General features: G+C 43.0%; 1 protein-coding gene across 1 annotated transcript; it reads left to right on the top strand.

Annotated features, from left to right (window-relative positions):
* Positions 1-13,697: 13,697 nt before the first annotated feature.
* Positions 13,698-20,646, top strand: LOC308309222 (uncharacterized protein). The gene is made up of 10 exons (XM_080754725.1): positions 13,698-13,903; positions 15,333-15,389; positions 15,897-15,982; positions 16,160-16,234; positions 16,866-16,934; positions 17,767-18,018; positions 19,059-19,194; positions 19,290-19,359; positions 19,691-19,836; positions 20,437-20,646. Exons 3-10 carry the CDS (start codon positions 15,922-15,924, stop codon positions 20,597-20,599), a joined length of 972 nt encoding a protein of 323 aa, XP_080610851.1. The 5' UTR covers positions 13,698-13,903; positions 15,333-15,389; positions 15,897-15,921; the 3' UTR covers positions 20,600-20,646.
* The last annotated feature ends 326 nt before the right edge of the window (positions 20,647-20,972 follow it).

Below are 20,972 nucleotides of genomic sequence, written 5' to 3'. Positions count from 1 at the left end.
TGTGAGGGACCAACTAGGAAATTCTAAAATGTTCTACTGTGCTTGCTGTGCGTATGGTTTGAACCACAATTATGACAGAATATAAATTTCTAAGTTTCAATGTAAGGGGAGCGAATATACCGCATAAGCGAACCAGCATTTTGGGGGTTTTGCGATCTAAATCAATTGACTTTGCATTTATACAGGAGTCTCATCTTTTAAAAGAGCATTCCAACCGATTGGCTAATAAACATTATCGTGTTTTAGCCTTTTCAGCTGCTTCTTCCAAAACCAAGGGAGTAGCCATATTGGCTAGACGTAACCTTAGGTTGGATTCTTTGGGTGATTGGTCTGACAGTGACGGGAGGATAGCTGTTGCTAAAATCCGCTTGGAGGGTAAAATGCTAGCACTAGTCTCTGTGTATGCTCCAAATGTTTTAGACAAAGAGTTTTACAAATTACTAACTAAAACCTTATTGGAACTGACGGATTTCAAAATCATTGTTGGTGCTGACTTCAATGCAACATGGCAACATAACCTAGATAGATCCACTGGGGTAGAAAGCAGAGAACAAGCACTAGCGTCTGCAGAACTACGTGCTTGGGCAAACTCAACTGGCTTACTCGACATCTGGCGTTTAATGAACCCAACGGTTAGAGATTTTTCTTTTCTGTCGGGTAGGCATGCTTCATTCTCTAGGATCGATTACGTTTTTGCCCCTGTTAGCTTGTTTCATAAAATTGCCAAGGTAGAGTTGCTCCCAATGTCACTCTCGGATCACAAGGCGGTGCTGTGTGTTGCTTCACTGAAACAGGTTATAGATAGAGCTCCTAGATGGCGGTTTAACACCACACTGCTGCGCGATGCGGCATTTGTAGCTCAGTTTCAAACTGGTTTGCGTGAATTTATAAATATCAATACAGGCTCAGTTGAGGATCCCAGAATTCTTTGGGATGCAATTAAAGGCTTTATCAGGAGTAATACAACCCTCTATGCGTCCACTCAGAGAAAATTAAGGTCAGCCAAACTGGTGGAATTGGAATCTCGGTTTTCTACTTTGGATAATTCTCTCCAAAATAACTTTGATGTTAGTACAGCAACTCAGAGGGAGCTAGTTAAGAAAGAAATTAACTCCATTCTCAAGCGCCGCTCAGAATTTCAAATGAAACGCACAAGGCAAAACTACTATTTTAATAGTGCAAGACCCAGTCACTTACTGGCTTTACGTCTTAGATCCAATGAGCATTTTGCTGATATTGTTAGTGTCAAATCAACAACGGGAGCCATGGTTACAGAACCCAAAGAGGTCAATGCCACGTTTCGTGCTTTTTATGATGAGCTCTACACCTCCGAGGTCATTCACGATGATGCAGTATGCAATAATTTTTTATCCAACATACAGTTACCAACCCTTAGCGAGGCGGATGCGGAAGCCTTAGATAGACCGCTCCATCTGGCGGAATTACAGGAAGCTGTGCTCGCAATGCGTAGGGGCAAGTCGCCTGGTTTGGATGGGATACCCCCTGAACTTTATGCCATCTTTTGGGAAGATCTAGGTCAGCTGATGCTAGACATGTTTCGATATGCAATTGAAAGTGGCTCTTTCTCCAGGGATGTGAATGTAGCTATTATATCATTATTGTTGAAGAAGAACAAGGATCCCACAGATTGCGCAAGCTATAGACCGCTTTCACTTTTGAATTCTGATCTAAAAGTTTTTGCTAAGGTGCTTGCGCGTCGCTTGCAGGGTTTTATGACCACCTTAGTACACTGTGATCAGACAGGTTTCATAGGAACTAGACTAGCCTCTGATAATGTTAGACGACTATTGCATATCATCGATAGGGCTAAGGAGCTGAGGACCCCCGCCGCAGTGTTGTCGCTCGATGCGTTGAAGGCATTTGATCGTCTGGAATGGTCTTACCTGTGGGCTGTACTAGATAAAATGGGATTTGGTGCTTCATTCATACATTTTGTTAAAGTACTTTATTCTAATCCGTCAGCGATGGTCCTAACCGGTAAGATCTGTTCGCCGCTATTCACGATTGGCAGATCTTCGAGGCAGGGTTGTCCCCTTAGTCCTCTCCTTTTCGCACTTTCACTCGAACCCTTGGCTCAGACAGTGCGTCAGTCTGCAGATATTACTCCTGTTTCGATTAACAACACACAGCATCGCATTTCCCTATATGCTGACGATATTCTACTGTTCATTGAGAATGCACCACAGTCAATTACTCATGTCCTTCAAATCTTTGATCAGTTCAGTTCCATTTCCGGCTACAAAATTAATTGGACGAAGTCAGCCCTTCTACCTCTAAATGATCAGATGAGATCTGCTATCCTGCCGCCCATAATCCCAGTAGTAAGCCAATTCAAATATCTTGGCATAGATATTTTCCCCTCTCTTCAGGCTATTGTTAAGAACAACTATGGTGACACTCTAAATAAGATTTGTCTTGATTTAGATAGATGGTCATCTTTGCCCAACTCTCTCCAAGCTCGAGTTTCAATCATAAAGATGAATGTTCTTCCTAGGGTTAACTTTGTAAGCTCTATGCTCCCTTTGCCACCACCGCCGCAATACTGGAATAAGCTTCACTCTTCGATATCTAAGTTTGTGTGGAAAGGGAAACGCCCTCGTCTTAAACTTTCTCTATTACAGCGTGCTAGAGATGATGGCGGCCTTTCATTGCCCAACTTTAAATTTTATTATTGGGCCTTCACGCTCCGCCCCCTTTTAAATTGGTTTAACCCAGCAAATAAGGTTTCTTGGAGAGAGCTTGAGGAGAGTTTAGTGCAGCCTGTTGAATTGAGAGATCTTATCTATTCAAACATAACTACACATCAATGCAAAGTTCGCTTTGGACCTATCATTTCTCATTTAGTGGCAGTATGGAGAGCAGCTGAAAAGATGTGTAAGATTGATTGTAAATGGAACTTATTTTCCCCAGTGTTCAATAATCAAAGACTTTTAATCGAGGATCGCCCCATTCGCTTTCCAAGGTGGAGGGCTAAGGGGATTCGTACATTAGGGGACTTATTTGATAGAAATGGTTTACGACCTTTTCGAGATTTGTGTGACATCTTCAATCTGCCTGGAAATACCCTTTTTTTCTACTTCCAACTGAGATTGTCCATGAGGACCTATGGGGTCCCATGGCAAGCTCCCCTTAGATTGCACCCCTTCCATGAGTTTATCTGTGATGGTAACAGAACAAGAGGTTTGGTTTCCACCCTCTATGGTTTTTTATTAGACTGTAGTTATGGGCCCCTATCTGTTGATACTGTTTGGAGGAATGATGTACCAAATTTGGACCCTGACTTTTGTTGGGACACAGTGTGGTCTAACATTAGGCTATCTTCTAGAAATCCAGACCATCAACAAATTCATTTAAATTTTGTTCATCGGACTTATTTAACTCCCCGCAGACTATGTGCTATGAGGATTTTGAATAATCCCAACTGCACTCTCTGCGCCTCAAATAGTATTGGTACCTTCCTTCACATGGTTTGGGAATGCCCAAATGTGTCGTCATTCTGGAATATGGTTGCCTCAAAACTTTCAACTATTTTTAGTATTAATATCATATCTTCTCCTTCTTTATTTTTATTAAATGACGTCTCACAGTTGCAACTAAACAATATACGCAAGCGCATCTTCTTTGCTGGATTAACGGCGGCGAAGAAGATGGTAGCTACGCGGTGGAAACCTCCTCATACGTTAACGTTTCGCCAGTGGGCCTTAACCTTTCTAGATATAGTATATTTAGAGCAGTCGATAGCAAGGTTACACGGAGCAAAAGAAGAAAACATTAATATGTGGTCGGACATTGCAGATAAGCTTAAGGCTATGATTCAAGAAATCACTATATAGTGGTAACAGCCTAGCACAGGCATGCACTATTGTACATTCCGTGTTGGTCCGGGGAAAGGGGGTGGGTGGGTTTTCTTTTCCTTTTCTTGTTTTGCTATTGTTTGTGTTTGTCTGTTAATTGCATTTTTCTTTTGATTAATGTTTTACTTTTTCTTGTTCTATTCATATGTATGTCTCTAATTTTATGTTATGGAAAATAAAAATAATTGATAACAAAAAAAAAACATGCCAGATCCAAACATTTATGAAGAGGGTTTCAAATGATGGCAAAACCAGACGCAGTATGCAGTATGTTTAACATACAGAATAATAATGTGGAATGCAATGATTGTACTCTAAGAAAATGTCCACTCAAGGTCAAGGATAGACAAAGCATTGCCTCTTCCAGATAGAGAGACTGCCAATCGTTGCAGAGACTGAGCAGTACTTGGCCAGTCTTTTTGCAGCAATCTTCTGCAGTCCTCCGAGTTGCAGTCCACGGAGCACAAGTCTGTGGACATGCCCCAGACTTCCAAACACCAGCACAATGAATTGGCAATTATAACCAAGCGACTTGATGCGATCTACCAAGGGCTGATATTTCATAAGTTTGGAAATAAAGCAAGTGTCCATATACAGATCGAAAGAACAGCCTATTTCAAAGATGACAACTGATTTACTTGTTTCGTGAATGAAAATAATATCTGGAGCATTTGGAATATTACAAAACATATTGTCATCAGTAGAATTGTGTTCAAACCAGTCTAAATTAACAGTGCTGTGCAAGTACATGTTAGATGTTATGTCCTGTACCTCTCTGATGTCACTAGAGATTAAATCCACCAGCCGATCATGTCTGGCAATGTACAGTCCTCTGTAAAAGCTGCAGCCGTTGAGGATATGAGCCACTGTCTCTTTATTACTTGGGGTTGGATGTGGATGGAGGATACAGTGTGGTTCATGTTGGGATGGGTACCAGGTTGCCAAGTTGTATTTAGTGGGCAGAACCTGTAAGCGGGCCTTGATGGTGAATATGAGAATGTCCTCTCCAATGGTGGTGTTTGAGAGGATGGAATGTGACAGATAGTGATCTGCAAAGGGTAGATGTGCCAGCTTTCCTTGCAGGCTTAGGCTAGTCCAATGCTGGGCGCTCTCAGATCGCTTCATTCTCAATATTGAGGCTCTCGCAGTTTTGACGGACAGCTCTTGTTGCGCACCGTCATCCAGCGCGTAGGTCGCACGCGCATGGATGAGCGGATCAGTGGTGGTGTTGTCTAGCGCAGCAGTGGAGCCGTCGCGCGTCGCCCACTTGAGCTGTAGTCCAGAGCGGTGACACAGGTCATTTAGATCCATCCAGTCGGAACGCACACCGAACCCTGGCGTTCTGATGTCCAGTTTTCCATTTTCTTTTATTTTAAAGCCGAGAAATTGCGAGTCACTCTCCTCCGCGGGTGGTATTTTGCGTCGCCGCATGTGCATGAGGAGAGACTGTCGGGCCATTTCTCTAACACTTGTGTCATCGCTGTTGAGCATGTTGAGGAGATGGTGGGTTCTAGTGGCGGTGTAGATCCATTCAATATTCGGCACACCCAGTCCTCCCTCCCCGCGGGGCTGAAAGATGATGTCGCGGGTTGAATGGGTATTTAAGCACAGCCACTTCCTCACCAGGCTCACCGTCTTGTTGTTCAGCTCCGTCAGGGTGTTCTGTGGTACATGGATGTTTGCAAACAGATGTTGGATCTTTACTAGTGCCAGTTCTATGATGGCCTGTAATTTCATCAGGATGGGGAGAGGAGATGTATCGATAAGGTCGAGTCTGACAGAGTAGTCATTAGTCAGCTCTCCGACCTGCTCATCCCAGTCCCCCGCAACATTGAAGTGGTGGCCTAGATACGGGTATGTCTCGTGTCGTGCATAAACACGGATGGGTGTCTGCTGGATGGTGAAGGAAGGGGGGCGGTCGCTTTTGGCCTTATACCACCTATTCCCGCCGCTGCGTCTTTCATAGAAAGTGGCGCATTTAGTGTGTTTTACTTCCAACCTTGACCACTGCATAAACTCCTCGGTGCGGGAGAGCATTGAATGGATTACGCTTTCCTCCCGTGAAGAGATCATGACGTCATCGGCATATCCTTGTACTGGGTTTGGGGATCTTATGCCATCTGGTGCGCATTGGCGCATCCATTTCAGCCAGTGATTGATAGCCAGGATGAAGTTGACCGCGCTCCAGGGGCACCCGGTTTTAATACCAGTATCTAGTGAGATGGAATCTGTTAAAGTATTCCCACAGATGACTTGGATGTACGATGTTGCATATACATCTGACACAATGTCAATATACACCTGTGGCAACTTTATTTCCTTCAGTGCGTAAAGCATGACGCTGTGGGGTAGCGTTCCAAACGCGTCGCGGAAATCAAGGAAAACAGCGTAAAACTTAGCCGAGTCGTGTTTAAAGTCATCAATAGCCGTCTTTAAACAGAATGCATGCTCATCCATGCCCCGACGGCTAATGTAGGCTTTCTGGTCGGATGAGAGAGTCCCAGTTTCAGTGAGCCATGGTAGAATGCGGGCTAGCATACATTTCATGAAGATTTTATAAATTGTTGGTAAGAGTGATATGTCTCTCCATGTGGAGGGGTCCTCCGGTATATTGCCTTTTTTGGGGGTTCTATATATCAGAGCACCCTTCCATGACTCTGGCACTTTAACATTTAAAAGGCAGATGTTAAAGATTTGCGCCAGGGTTTGGATAGACACTTGCCTAGTAGCTTTGAATGTCTCGTAGGTCACTCCGTCAGAACCACAGGCTTTATTATTTGGCAGATTGGTGATCACTTCTTCCACCTCACTATCTGTAAAGAGAGCAGTCTCTGGATAGTATGCGGGTGGGTCAAAAGCAAGTGATTGTTGCCAAGGCGCGTCATCTAATGGGGCATGATTTATTTCTTTACATTTGGCAGAATAATAGTCCTGCACAACTTCCACATTATTGACAGCGGGTGGGGGGTCTGGATAGGTGCTGTTGTTTAGGATAATCTCAATTGCTTTCGATTTCCTATGTTGCCACAAGTATGCCAGTTTATCTCTGCCCACCTGTCTCGGCGCTCTCTGTTGGTGTCCCCTGCTGGTCATCCTGAGCGCTGGCTGGATCACGTCTCTGACGAAACGTAGCTGCGCCTCGATCCATTCCCCGAGGGAACCTCGGGAAACTTCGGGGAGATTTGGGCTAAACAATGGAAACTTTTTCAATACTCGCAGGGTATACTTCAGCAAGGGCAGCCCAAATGGTCGTCCATCCTTGTGGTGAGTAGTAAAAGTCCCAGTCTTAAAGTATAGTCCATTAAGCATGCCGATCAGTTTAATCCATTTTGCCGTTGTTTGGCCAGAAAAGGCAAAGTTACGCCTCTCCTCAAGGCGTTTGTTGTCCAGGGTTTTTCTGAAACTTCTTTCCTCACTTTGAAAGAGGATCCACTCGTCTGATGACAGTGGACGAAGGTAGTTTGCAAAGTTTGGCCAGGTGCATTGTCTCCCCGCTGGGTGTTGTGGCGTAGGATCATACACGCGCCACCTCTGTAGATAGATTCTACCGGTCGGTAAAGCAGCTTTAAAAGCTAACCTTATCGCCGCAATGAGACACATTGCAAACAGTAGTCCAGTTATAGCCTTCATATTTAAACACCTCTTCTCTGCATTAACGGCGGCAGCAACGACGGGTGTTTAATGCGATGGAGTTTAGTGCATAGAGGCTGGAGTAGCAGCGTCTGCTCCTGCCGCTGCCACACACATGAAGTACACACACACACACACACACACACACACACACACACACACACACACACACACACACACACACACACACACACACACACACACAAATTGATCAAAAGATAGATGTAAGTACAATATATAAAGCAAATCCAGCTCAGTTCAAACATCGAATATGTAGTCCTGTGACCTAAATCAAAACCTAAAGGAAGAAATGCAAGGCCAAAAAGAAGTTCCCTGCTGGCGGGTTGGGAACATCAATGGGGTCCCTCACAGCCTCCATTGGTGATGTTCTCCTACAACATAGACAAAGAAGACAAAAGAGCTTTTTAGGTAGTTTGTCCAACATACAGTAAAACTCAGTATGCTTATATGTACTCAGAGCAATAACGTTCTGCTTGACAACTCATACATAACACAATCTCGCTTTTCACGCTCGCTTTTGAAAATGTTGAGGCTCACATCAAACAGAACAGCTTTGGAAAACAAGCAGGTGAAAATACCACAGCTACTGCGATCGGTTTGTTTTATGAAATTAGGACATCTGTTATAGCACTCATATCTAAATGTGATTCCCATACCTTTACCATACAATGCAAAGTACTGTAAGGTTAAGTATCTTTGCAGTGGATTAAATACCTTAACCAGTTCTTGCTCATATACATCCTTAAGGCAGGAATCCATTATCACAACATCTAACACAATGCAATCACCAGTCACTGTTTTATTGGAGAAATCTACAGCAATGGCTCCCCAATGTTGTTCCCCAATGTTGACGGGCAATATCACCAAATCATACTTCCACCAATTGTGTGATGCTCGTGGTACATCTGGGAGGACACTAATGTGATCACACCAAAGACTCCTTAACTGTTGGCTTGCAAAAGTGCTGGGACAAATATATGACTTTTTGGGGCCAACAGAGTCTAAGAGCTTATTGTACTCATCGATAATTCTATCATTCAGCCACCCGTCATTCTTCACACAAGCAAAGTCTTTAACTGAAAGACACGATGTAAGCGTTTCCTGTAGGTTTGGAATGGGCTTCACTTGTGTATCCCTTATCTGCTTGCATCTGTCCGTGCATTTATGTTTTTGTTTAACCTGCCGAAAGTTGATTAGTTCCACACTATTGGTTTTCTCATATGACACAACAAAGAAACTAGCTATGGACAGTAACTTCTGCATCAGCTCAAAGTCAAATCCTGCTGTTTTATCTGATGCATTTGTCACATTATGCCATTTCTGGTCTTTACAGGTATACACAGACACATATGGTGACTTGCCAAAAAATGCACAAATGCTGGACACAGCATAATCATTTTGGTGGTACAGACAGGAGAGATTGAATGTTTGGGGAATTTCTGTGCCAGATCTTAATAGGAGAAGTAAAGTCTGTGGGCTGTGAATTATTTTATAGGTTGGTAATCTCTTTTCCTGCTTACATGTTTCGCATTTGTCAAGTTGACCAAGAAATAGTTGTTCAAATGTGTCCAAGATGCCTTTTTGTGACACTTCAAGTGGCTGTACTATCAGTTGTGACATGTTCCTTCTAGATGGTACAGCCTGGTCACCACACAATGTACAAATGTAGTGACCAAGACTTTTAAGGCTAAGCGTGCGTGTGTTCAAAGTGCCGACGCAGCGAGCCGTCTGCTCTCCAGCGCCAACTAGAGTTTGAAAATGTCTGAAAATGTCACTTTTTTGAGGAGGTGGCTGCACAGGAAAGCCAACAGAAATAGATTTTACACCTCTCCCGCTTAGCGGAGAGTGTGGTGTGATAGAGGAGGTCTCCCCGAACGCGTGCGTGTGTTCAAAGTGCCGACGCAGCGAGCCGTCTGCTCTCCAGCGCCAACTAGAGTTTGAAAATGTCTGAAAATTACACTTTTTGGAGCAAGTGGCTGCACTGGAGAGACAACAGAAATTGATTTTACACCTCTCCTGCTTAGCGGAGAGTGTGGTGTGATAGAGGAGGTCTCCCCGAACGCGTGCGTGTGTTCAAAGTGCCGACGCAGCGAGCCGTCTGCTCTCCAGCGCCAACTAGAGTTTGAAAATGTCTGAAAATGTCACTCTTTTGAGGAGGTGGCTGCACAGGAAAGCCAACAGAAATAGATTTTACACCTCTCCCGCTTAGCGGAGAGTGTGGTGTGATAGAGGAGGTCTCCCCGAACGCGTGCGTGTGTTCAAAGTGCCGACGCAGCGAGCCATCTGCTCTCCAGCGCCAACTAGAGTATGAAAATGTCTGAAAATTACACTTTTTGGAGCAAGTGGCTGCACTGGAGAGACAACAGAAATTGATTTTACACCTCTCCTGCTTAGCGGAGAGTGTGGTGTGATAGAGGAGGTCTCCCCGAACGCGTGCGTGTGTTCAAAGTGCCGACGCAGCGAGCCGTCTGCTCTCCAGCGCCAACTAGAGTTTGAAAATGTCTGAAAATGTCACTCTTTTGAGGAGGTGGCTGCACAGGAAAGCCAACAGAAATAGATTTTACACCTCTCCCGCTTAGCGGAGAGTGTGGTGTGATAGAGGAGGTCTCCCCGAACGCGAGCGTGTGTTCAAAGTGCCGACGCAGCGAGCCGTCTGCTCTCCAGCGCCAACTAGAGTTTGAAAATGTCTGAAAATTACACTTTTTGGAGCAAGTGGCTGCACTGGAGAGCCAACAGAAATTGATTTTACACCTATCCTGCTTAGCGGAGAGTGTGGTGTGATAGAGGAGGTCTCCCCGAACGCGTGCGTGTGTTCAAAGTGCCGACGCAGCGAGCCATCTGCTCTCCAGCGCCAACTAGAGTATGAAAATGTCTGAAAATTACACTTTTTGGAGCAAGTGGCTGCACTGGAGAGACAACAGAAATTGATTTTACACCTCTCCTGCTTAGCGGAGAGTGTGGTGTGATAGAGGAGGTCTCCCCGAACGCGTGCGTGTGTTCAAAGTGCCGACGCAGCGAGCCATCTGCTCTCCAGCGCCAACTAGAGTATGAAAATGTCTGAAAATTACACTTTTTGGAGCAAGTGGCTGCACTGGAGAGACAACAGAAATTGATTTTACACCTCTCCTGCTTAGCGGAGAGTGTGGTGTGATAGAGGAGGTCTCCCCGAACGCGTGCGTGTGTTCAAAGTGCCGACGCAGCGAGTCGTCTGCTCTCCAGCGCCAACTAGAGTTTGAAAATGTCTGAAAATTTCACTTTTTGGAGCAAGTGGCTGCACTGGAAAGCCAACAGAAATTGATTTTACACCTCTCCTGCTTAGCGGAGAGTGTGGTGTGATAGAGGAGGTCTCCCCGAACGCGTGCGTGTGTTCAAAGTGCCGACGCAGCGAGCCGTCTGCTCTCCAGCGCCAACTAGAGTTTGAAAATGTCTGAAAATGTCACTTTTTTGAGGAGGTGGCTGCACAGGAAAGCCAACAGAAATAGATTTTACACCTCTCCCGCTTAGCGGAGAGTGTGGTGTGATAGAGGAGGTCTCCCCGAACGCGTGCGTGTGTTCAAAGTGCCGACGCAGCGAGCCGTCTGCTCTCCAGCGCCAACTAGAGTTTGAAAATGTCTGAAAATTACACTTTTTGGAGCAAGTGGCTGCACTGGAGAGCCAACAGAAATTGATTTTACACCTCTCCTGCTTAGCGGAGAGTGTGGTGTGATAGAGGAGGTCTCCCCGAACGCGTGTGTGTGTTCAAAGTGCCGACGCAGCGAGCCGTCTGCTCTCCAGCGCCAACTAGAGTTTGAAAATGTCTGAAAATTACACTTTTTGGAGCAAGTGGCTGCACTGGAGAGCCAACAGAAATTGATTTTACACCTCTCCTGCTTAGCGGAGAGTGTGGTGTGATAGAGGAGGTCTCCCCGAACGCGTGCGTGTGTTCAAAGTGCCGACGCAGCGAGCCATCTGCTCTCCAGCGCCAACTAGAGTATGAAAATGTCTGAAAATTACACTTTTTGGAGCAAGTGGCTGCACTGGAGAGACAACAGAAATTGATTTTACACCTCTCCTGCTTAGCGGAGAGTGTGGTGTGATAGAGGAGGTCTCCCCGAACGCGTGCGTGTGTTCAAAGTGCCGACGCAGCGAGCCATCTGCTCTCCAGCGCCAACTAGAGTTTGAAAATGTCTGAAAATTTCACTTTTTGGAGCAAGTGGCTGCACTGGAAAGCCAACAGAAATACTTCCACCAATTGTGTGATGCTCGTGGTACATCTGGGAGGACACTAATGTGATCACACCAAAGACTCCTTAACTGTTGGCTTGCAAAAGTGCTGGGACAAATATATGACTTTTTGGGGCCAACAGAGTCTAAGAGCTTATTGTACTCATCGATAATTCTATCATTCAGCCACCCGTCATTCTTCACACAAGCAAAGTCTTTAACTGAAAGACACGATGTAAGCGTTTCCTGTAGGTTTGGAATGGGCTTCACTTGTGTATCCCTTATCTGCTTGCATCTGTCCGTGCATTTATGTTTTTGTTTAACCTGCCGAAAGTTGATTAGTTCCACACTATTGGTTTTCTCATATGACACAACAAAGAAACTAGCTATGGACAGTAACTTCTGCATCAGCTCAAAGTCAAATCCTGCTGTTTTATCTGATGCATTTGTCACATTATGCCATTTCTGGTCTTTACAGGTATACACAGACACATATGGTGACTTGCCAAAAAATGCACAAATGCTGGACACAGCATAATCATTTTGGTGGTACAGACAGGAGAGATTGAATGTTTGGGGAATTTCTGTGCCAGATCTTAATAGGAGAAGTAAAGTCTGTGGGCTGTGAATTATTTTATAGGTTGGTAATCTCTTTTCCTGCTTACATGTTTCGCATTTGTCAAGTTGACCAAGAAATAGTTGTTCAAATGTGTCCAAGATGCCTTTTTGTGACACTTCAAGTGGCTGTACTATCAGTTGTGACATGTTCCTTCTAGATGGTACAGCCTGGTCACCACACAATGTACAAATGTAGTGACCAAGACTTTTAAGGCTAAGCGTGCGTGTGTTCAAAGTGCCGACGCAGCGAGCCGTCTGCTCTCCAGCGCCAACTAGAGTATGAAAATGTCTGAAAATTACACTTTTTGGAGCAAGTGGCTGCACTGGAGAGACAACAGAAATTGATTTTACACCTCTCCTGCTTAGCGGAGAGTGTGGTGTGATAGAGGAGGTCTCCCCGAACGCGTGCGTGTGTTCAAAGTGCCGACGCAGCGAGCCATCTGCTCTCCAGCGCCAACTAGAGTTTGAAAATGTCTGAAAATTTCACTTTTTGGAGCAAGTGGCTGCACTGGAAAGCCAACAGAAATTGATTTTACACCTCTCCTGCTTAGCGGAGAGTGTGGTGTGATAGAGGAGGTCTCCCCGAACGCGTGCGTGTGTTCAAAGTGCCGACGCAGCGAGCCATCTGCTCTCCAGCGCCAACTAGAGTTTGAAAATGTCTGAAAATTTCACTTTTTGGAGCAAGTGGCTGCACTGGAAAGCCAACAGAAATTGATTTTACACCTCTCCTGCTTAGCGGAGAGTGTGGTGTGATAGAGGAGGTCTCCCCGAACGCGTGCGTGTGTTCAAAGTGCCGACGCAGCGAGCCATCTGCTCTCCAGCGCCAACTAGAGTATGAAAATGTCTGAAAATTACACTTTTTGGAGCAAGTGGCTGCACAGGAAAGCCAACAGAAATAGATTTTACACCTCTCCCGCTTAGCGGAGAGTGTGGTGTGATAGAGGAGGTCTCCCCGAACGCGTGCGTGTGTTCAAAGTGCTGACGCAAAGAGCCGTCTACTGTCCAGAGTCCAATTTGTAAAGGACATGCACTCCAGTGAACAGCATTTATCCATTTATAATTGTTTTATGCTATTAAAACTTTTTTTTTTAACCCAGAAACATAATTAACATTGTGTATGTTCGTGTAAATGCTTAATCTATATTTGGAATGTGCATATATTGGGAGAATTTATCGTTTTTCAAAAAAATTCAATTGGCTGAGGGGTACTCTTATTCTGAAGAAATATCCTTATATTCGCCAGCTTATATTCGCCAGTTTCACAGAACCATTTGTTTACGGTTAGCTTCTACATTTACGGTTTCAGTGGCGCGTTCTAGAAAACATAACAATGACCACCACGAGCTCTGTTGTTTGCAGGGCCCTGCATGCAGGCTGATCTATTATATTATAACGCTGACAAAGCCCTATGTTAACGAACGCACGTGAGCTTCTAAATAGTTTCCAAAGTGTTTGTGTTTTAGTTTAAATTACGTCGGCGTCTAGAGTAGATCTCACACACCGATGCAGCTGAGAGCGTGCACCTCACAACAGTGGAGTTTTATCTCCTCAAACAGGTAAATATCAGTGGTGGAAAAACTAATCTACTCAAACGTTTTACTCAAGTAAAAGTATCAATACTGCAATATTGAAATATCCTTTAAAATTGCCCTGAAAAACCACTTACAGGCAGCAGCCGTTCGCAACTGGTAAAAAAAAATAACCTAGCCCAACCCTACCCTCCCCTGCCCCTTCTTTGTATATACTTACTTACTTACTGTTTAGACTCTTTTTTTTTGTTCTCTCATTTTTCTTTTCTTTACATATCTACTGCATAGTACTGTGTTCTATTCGTCTGTCATTCAATGTTATATGAGATACTTAAATGGTTTCCTGTGGAAATAAGCTTAGTCTTTTCATGGATCTCCTTTTAGTAGACCTTGTACCAGTGAACTGTACCGTCATGAAACTGTACCTTTTCCTATGCAAACTTCTAATAAAGTCTTCAATCAATCAATCAAAATACTCTGCTACATTATACTAGTAAAAGTCCGGAATTCAAAAGTAAAAGTAGCCTACATAAGTATTGTCATCAAAATTAATGCACTTAAAGTACCAAAAGACTAGTAAACGTAGGCCTACTCATTATGCAGAATGTCCCATTTTAAGTTTTTAAATAAAAATCTCTCTCTATATATATAGGCTATATATAAATACAATGTAGAAATAGGCTAATCATCATTCAATACATACCTTTATCATTTTAAAGTATATTTGGTATAATAATCTAAATCAATAAAGTACCTATTAAAGCTGTGTATTTGGAATAAATGACATCTATGTAATATCACAGCCATTCTACTATGGCCAAGTGGAGTAGAACTATAACATAATATAGCCTATTAGCGTTTTGAAAGGGTGTAGTGTGGAGCTTTATCCCTGACCCAATATCATACATTTTTTGTTAATTCATAAAAAGCCATGTTGATGAATTAGATTAATGAACATAGTAAAAAATAAATAAAGACAAAACCGATGCTCTGTATAGCCATTAAGCCTATATGTGGTTTGTTACACACCACGTGACGACATCATCATACCCGGAAGTTATGCGGGAACACCTACTGAGTGGCAAAAAAACCTACTTTCTGGCCTTGACAGCCCCGATACATCCAAACAGAAAAGTCCTATCTGATTGCATTTGACGACGTTAAACTCACTTTGCCACTCGATTTGCCCTTCACTTTATACATGTGCATACCCTCTATTGGCGCCCCGTGATATATATTTGAGCAGCATTTTGTTTATGACTAGATGTTGGAAAACGTTACTACAGACCTCATCAACTCTTAAATATTAGTTAGATATTTATTGAGTTGAGTGATAATAGATTTATTTTTAATTTTTTTACATATAATTGTTTTTGTAAACTGTTAACTTTCATTCATTTCATTGTGTTTTTGTCTTGCACCACATAATGTTTTCTTCTGTCTCTTCTGTCTCCAGGTGTTGTCTGGAACAAGGCTGAAACATTTCTCCACGCAGCACCACTTAAGAATTAAGGTGTGCTGTGTCTTTGACTCCTTGGGGAGACACTCTCTACCTACACTGACTGTAAACTCCCCAGTTCAACCTCAGCTAATGTTAAGCCTGGTTTATACTTTGTTGCATGCTGAAAATGGCTGATCTATACATGCTCGCAATGCTTCGCTGAAGCATGTCTGTTGTCCAAATGGAGTGCCCTGAACGGAAATCAGAAAGAAAGAAAAACATTATTATCCAATGTACAAGCTCACAGTATGCCCATTGTGAACTTACAGATTGGCTGTTTTGGAAATTTGTTGAAAATGTTTGAAACATTTAGAAGGATGGGACAATGACATTATGAATTGAATTTTAATTGCATGTGTGTGTGTGTGTGTGTGTGTGTGTGTGTGTGTGTGTGTGTGTGTGTGTGTGTGTGTGTGTGTGTGTGTGTGTGTGTGTGTGTGTGTGTGTGTGTGTGTGTGTGTGTGTGTGTGTGTGTGTGTGTGTGTGTGCATGCATGCACTTTTCTAATTTCCCTCCTAGGATCTCAAGTCTTTAATTACAGAATATGGAGGTGGACCCAACCAGGCCCGTTTCCGTTAAACAGGAAGAAGACCATCCAGACCTCAGTAAGTTTTACTGTCTCTGTATTCCCTGAATGTTCAGCAAGGGCTCTGTGAGTAACTTAAACAACTGACAAGTGATTAGCAATTGTTACCCCTTCCTTAATGTCTGTTATATGGTTACTTGTAAGAGGAGTTTCTCATCTTAAACCCTACTGGGATTTCTATTTATTTTCATTGAAGACCTTGTGGAGTGCAAAATGGAGGTGGACCCAATCAGACCTGTTTCGGTTAAAATGGAAGAACCTGAAGACATCAGTAAGTTTCACTGTCTCTCTCTTTATTCCTGTTGCACTGGCTTCATGGTTCAAGGTAATTAATTATTGTCACATACACCTATATGCAGCACTATAGAAGAGTTTCCTGAGCCATAACCCAATCTTGGGTGCCAAAATGCATGCTGTATGCATTTTGTTATAACTTAGTCGTTCCCAACCTTTTCTGGGCCAAAATAACATACATCGTGTTGTGGTCAGTACTTACTTGACACAATGGAAAATCTGAAAGCCTCAAAATCATGCCACATATCCACAGTGACAAATTGTTTGTGTACTAAACTACGACCACAACATCTTTGTATATTTTAAGGCAGGTTTTGAATTTTTGTGTCTCTTTATCCGAAGCACTTTTCATTGAATTACATTCATTCATTGATACACCAAAGCCAATAACGCTGGGTGGCACTAACAAAGTACATTTCGATTCCCAAGTGGCTGCCTTCGTCCCCTGAGCCCTGACACAGGGGGTGGCCCCTGTGTCACATCACAGGCCTTATGACGGCGTTGTCTTTGCTGTGTATCTGTAGATCCATTCATTTATTATTATTATTGAGACCACTTGGACAAGGCTCTTTGTGACCTAGTTAAGTTATTCAATTCCTTAATTTCAGAGCCGTCTGTGAACTCAGCCGGGATCATTTCTATTAAACACGAGGAAGCTGAAGACTGCAAAGACCTCAGTAAGTTTCATAATCTCTCATTGTTTATGCTCTGCTGTAGTGCTGTCACAATATCACATTTTCACAGAAAAGAATATGACGATGATAATATATATTTTTTAGCCATCGTTATTATACATTAACAGTATACATTTTAGTGTCTCTTAACCATATCCAAACAAGTTTACATTGTATTTCCTCTTACAGCTGGGTTTTAGGCCAGACCATGTAGAACAGAGTTTGTCAGTTCTACCATACTGTATGTATGTCCCCTCACAAGTAGAAGCAAGTGATACCTGATTTTGTACATGTACCATTTTTATTTACACACTAGGAGTCACTAATAGGGATGCGGTATCGGTACTCGTGGTATCGGTACTACTCGTGGTATCGGCCTATTTTGCGGTATCGGTACTCGTCCGATACTGCTCACAAAGCGCCCGAGTACCCTGTATGTTCCTCCACTTCGCCTTTCTCTCTCTCTCTTAAAGTATCAAAAGTAAAAATACAAAATGTTTGAGCATAGCAGATCTAGAAGATCATGCACAGTACAGGAATTTCCATGGGCTAAACCTGAAAAAAAAGTGAAATGTGTGGCAGTTGTGCCATGTTCTGGGAAAGCAATGCAATTTAATGTGTTATATACAGCCAGAAAGTGAGGATCATCTGAAAAAGAAAAGTGAAAAAAAAAGAAAAAACGTAATTTAAAGACATTTTGTATTATTAATTGTACTCGTATCGGTACTCGGTATCGGCGAGTACTCAAAATGAAGTACTCGTACTTGTACTCGGTCAGCAAAAAAGTGGTATCGGGACATCCCTAGTCACTAATGATTTTTTTTTCTCCTCCTAGACATCGTTGTTTGTAAGGAGGAGGTTTCCCTTACACAGGATCCGGTCAAGGAGGAACCACAGCCCTCAGAGATTAAAGAGGAACCGGTGGAGGTACTTCTAATATCAGAGGGTCCTGATGTCCCAATGATGCCGGCAGTGAAAATTGAAGTTGTGGATGAAGTTGGTGATGGAAGCATCCATTCACCGCACAGTTCTGAGTCCGACTCTGAAGCCAGTGAAGAGGGTGATGAGTGGGAGGCGTCCGGTGGCGGTCAGTCTACTTTGAACACACTGAAATCACACAACAAACACACAATGTGGACACATATTGTCATTCACGCAGCAACTAGCTCACAGGACCTGAAAACATCAGAACAAACTCCATCCACGATGAGTCATAGAGGAACTTAAGTGCTAAGTTTTGACGTTTCTGGTAATGCATACAGGACCAGATATGTTTGTTGTAAAGTTAAAAGCTCCAATCAAAATAACCTGAACAAGAGAGAGACTAAATACAGGTGTACAGTGTAACCATTTAAACCCTGTAGTCTTAGTAAATACCGGAGGTGCAGCTGTACTTGGACCTCTTTTTCCGTCTACACCAAAACACTTTGCCAAAGATATTTTTCGGCAAATCTGCCACCTCAGAATAGAATAGGCATGCTGAGGTTCAAGTGGTTAACAACAGTGTCTCCCCTGTGAATGCAGTGCAATCCTAGCTTGATATTTGTGCATTATTGTCATATTTACAGTACATGTTAATTTTTTTTAAATAATTTTTATCCCACGATTTTGTAATCCATTTTCACCCAGTGCCAATTGCCTATGTAATACTGGGCTCTGCTCTCCCTCTGCCGCGCCTGGGGAGACAACGGACTGACCTCATGCTTCCTTCTATGCATGAGGAGTCCAAGTTGCTTTTTTTCACCTGACAGTGGGGATTTCCCCGGTTTGGACGTAGCGCGAGGAAAGAACACGTTATTCCAACCAGTTCCTTTCCCCTCCATCAGGCGCCCCGGCTGGCCATTTAGAGACCAGGATTATTGCATGTTTTTGTGAGGGTATCTACCCTAGGAGACACAGGGAGAACATGCAAACTCCACACAGAAAGGCCCTATCGCCAACCCGACCTAGGGTGTGGGCGCTGATGACGTGGAGGAGGGAACACGCCCCCCGGCGGGAATTGAACCCCAGGACCTTCTAGCTGTGAGGCTACAGCGCTAACCACTGCGCCACCATGGTCACCTAACTTTTAGGTGAATGATAAACAAGTATTTACCCCCCCGCCTTTATTGTTTTCCCTCAAATCAGATTACACGACTGTCCCAATTTCTGAAATAAAACCGTACATGTTCGAGCCTGAATGTGATTCAGAAAATGAGGATGGACAGAGTGGACAAGACGAAAATCCACGGCAACAAAGATTACTGCAGGACGTCTCTGCTTGGTAAATGTACTCATCACTTCCTGCTTACTTTGCGACATAATTGTGGCTTAAGTCTTTCAATCACAAACATTGTATGTGTCTGCTGCTGTTAATAGGTGTACGTGTGGGAAATGCTCTAAAATGCCGACTGTAAAGGAAAACGTCTGTTGTCGGGAAATTCCAAAGGTAAAGTAACCAGTAAAATATTCTGCTGTTGTATCTTCCTTTACTTTTACTGTTGTTTATACAGTAGTTGATAGAACATTCCATTGTAAGGCTGCAATTATCAATTATTTTCTTTTTGCATTATTCTATTAATTACTTGTTTGATTAATTGAATAAGCTTGAAGTATGGCGTAATGTAAAAATAACAGATCTAAAGGCTCGCAATTCTTTGCATCGTGACACTTGTCCCTAAATATGCGATCACTCTAAAAAAGGTCATAATGGTCAGTGTATATTCATGACTGAACTTTATTTTGTAAATATTCTTTTAATATTTATTTTCTCCACAAAGGTTGTATTTAGACTGAATGAGTCTGTGCCAAACATAACGTGCATGACTGATCATCCCGGCTTTGAAGCCATCTGCTTGAATGGTTACCACCTACAATGTCTGCACAACACGTTCAAACAAGATGGACGTGAGGAAACAGAGGGAGAGTACGTTTTTATTCTGTTATCAAAGTAAAATAGTTTCAATGTTTTTTGTCCCCCTACAATGTACGTTGGACACCAGCCTACTCGAAAATGATACAAGTTGGGAACCAGCCTCTCAAGGAAATCTATATTTACAAAAATGAAAATTTAGATTTCTGGAGGAGGCTGGTTTACAAGGCTAAGTTGTCTCACCTGGTTATGCAATACCTGTTGCAGCTGTTGTCGGAGTACCTGTTGTACCCGTCTGTCTCTTTTATGCCCATATAGAGATTTTTGTATTCATCCATCTGTCCCTTTTATGCCTATACAGTACTAGATTTTAAAATGGTCTCCATATATGGGCATGTTACGCTTGTGACGCCCATAGTCAATGTCCTCCGTCAACCCACAAGGCAATTTTAACAAATCACAACATTTTTAGAATAAAAAAACAATAAAACAATTAACTATGATTAACCACTTAAGTGCTATTTCATACTTCATCGTACAATGGTGTCTTGCAAAATTAGCTAGTAGATGAACTCCTGCACCCATAGTGGAATACATAAACTGTAGCTGACAAGCATACAGTGATGTAATGATGATGTCTTCCCTGTCATTCAGACGTCGCAGGTTCCTTGCACAGAGCGGTTTTGTAATGTGGTGTTGGGGATCCATTCAAAGCCAGGTCATGGTCGACCTCCCATCCTGTGTGGTTGGTCGATTACTCCAGGAGTTTCCTGATTCCTATGGCAACGATGGGAAGTGGCGTCCTCCCCTTGACTGAAACGTGACACATGCCTGGTGATGATGTTCTATGAGGGTCCAACTATGCACACAGCCCCTCTGAGATAGGGATTTGTTTGAGAGGTTTTTTTTTTTCAATCCCCGTAATCACTGTTGCTATTATGGTTCACCATGAAAGCTGTACTATAGATGTTAAAGATTTGTGTGGTATAACTAAGAACATGCAAAACATAGAATGATATAGTGATATGTTATGATGATGACAAACTATTTTGAAATGTTAAAGTGCCCTTTGCAGATACTTTGATTTTGTTATTCCATGTTTTTACATTTGTGGCCTTGTGTTTATACATTCAACATTGCTCTAGCATGAAAAATACCATAAAACTATACAGACATACTAGTTGGGTGTG

The sequence above is a fragment of the Nannobrachium achirus genome, assembly GCF_963921795.1.
Source record: "Nannobrachium achirus genome assembly, chromosome: 23".
NCBI lineage: Eukaryota > Metazoa > Chordata > Actinopteri > Myctophiformes > Myctophidae > Nannobrachium > Nannobrachium achirus.
Note: the sequence above shows the minus strand (reverse complement) of the source record. Positions and strands in the feature narration are given on the sequence as shown.

Excerpts from the sequence above, each read along its gene's own strand:
- LOC308309222 (XM_080754725.1), top strand. The coding sequence starts at position 15,922 with ATGGAGGTGGACCCAACCAGGCCCGTTTCCGTTAAACAGGAAGAAGAC. Across the intron at positions 15,983-16,159 it reads AGAAGACCATCCAGACCTCA|ACCTTGTGGAGTGCAAAATG; the intron begins GTAAGTTTTACT and ends TTTTCATTGAAG. Across the intron at positions 16,935-17,766 it reads TGAAGACTGCAAAGACCTCA|ACATCGTTGTTTGTAAGGAG; the intron begins GTAAGTTTCATA and ends TTCTCCTCCTAG.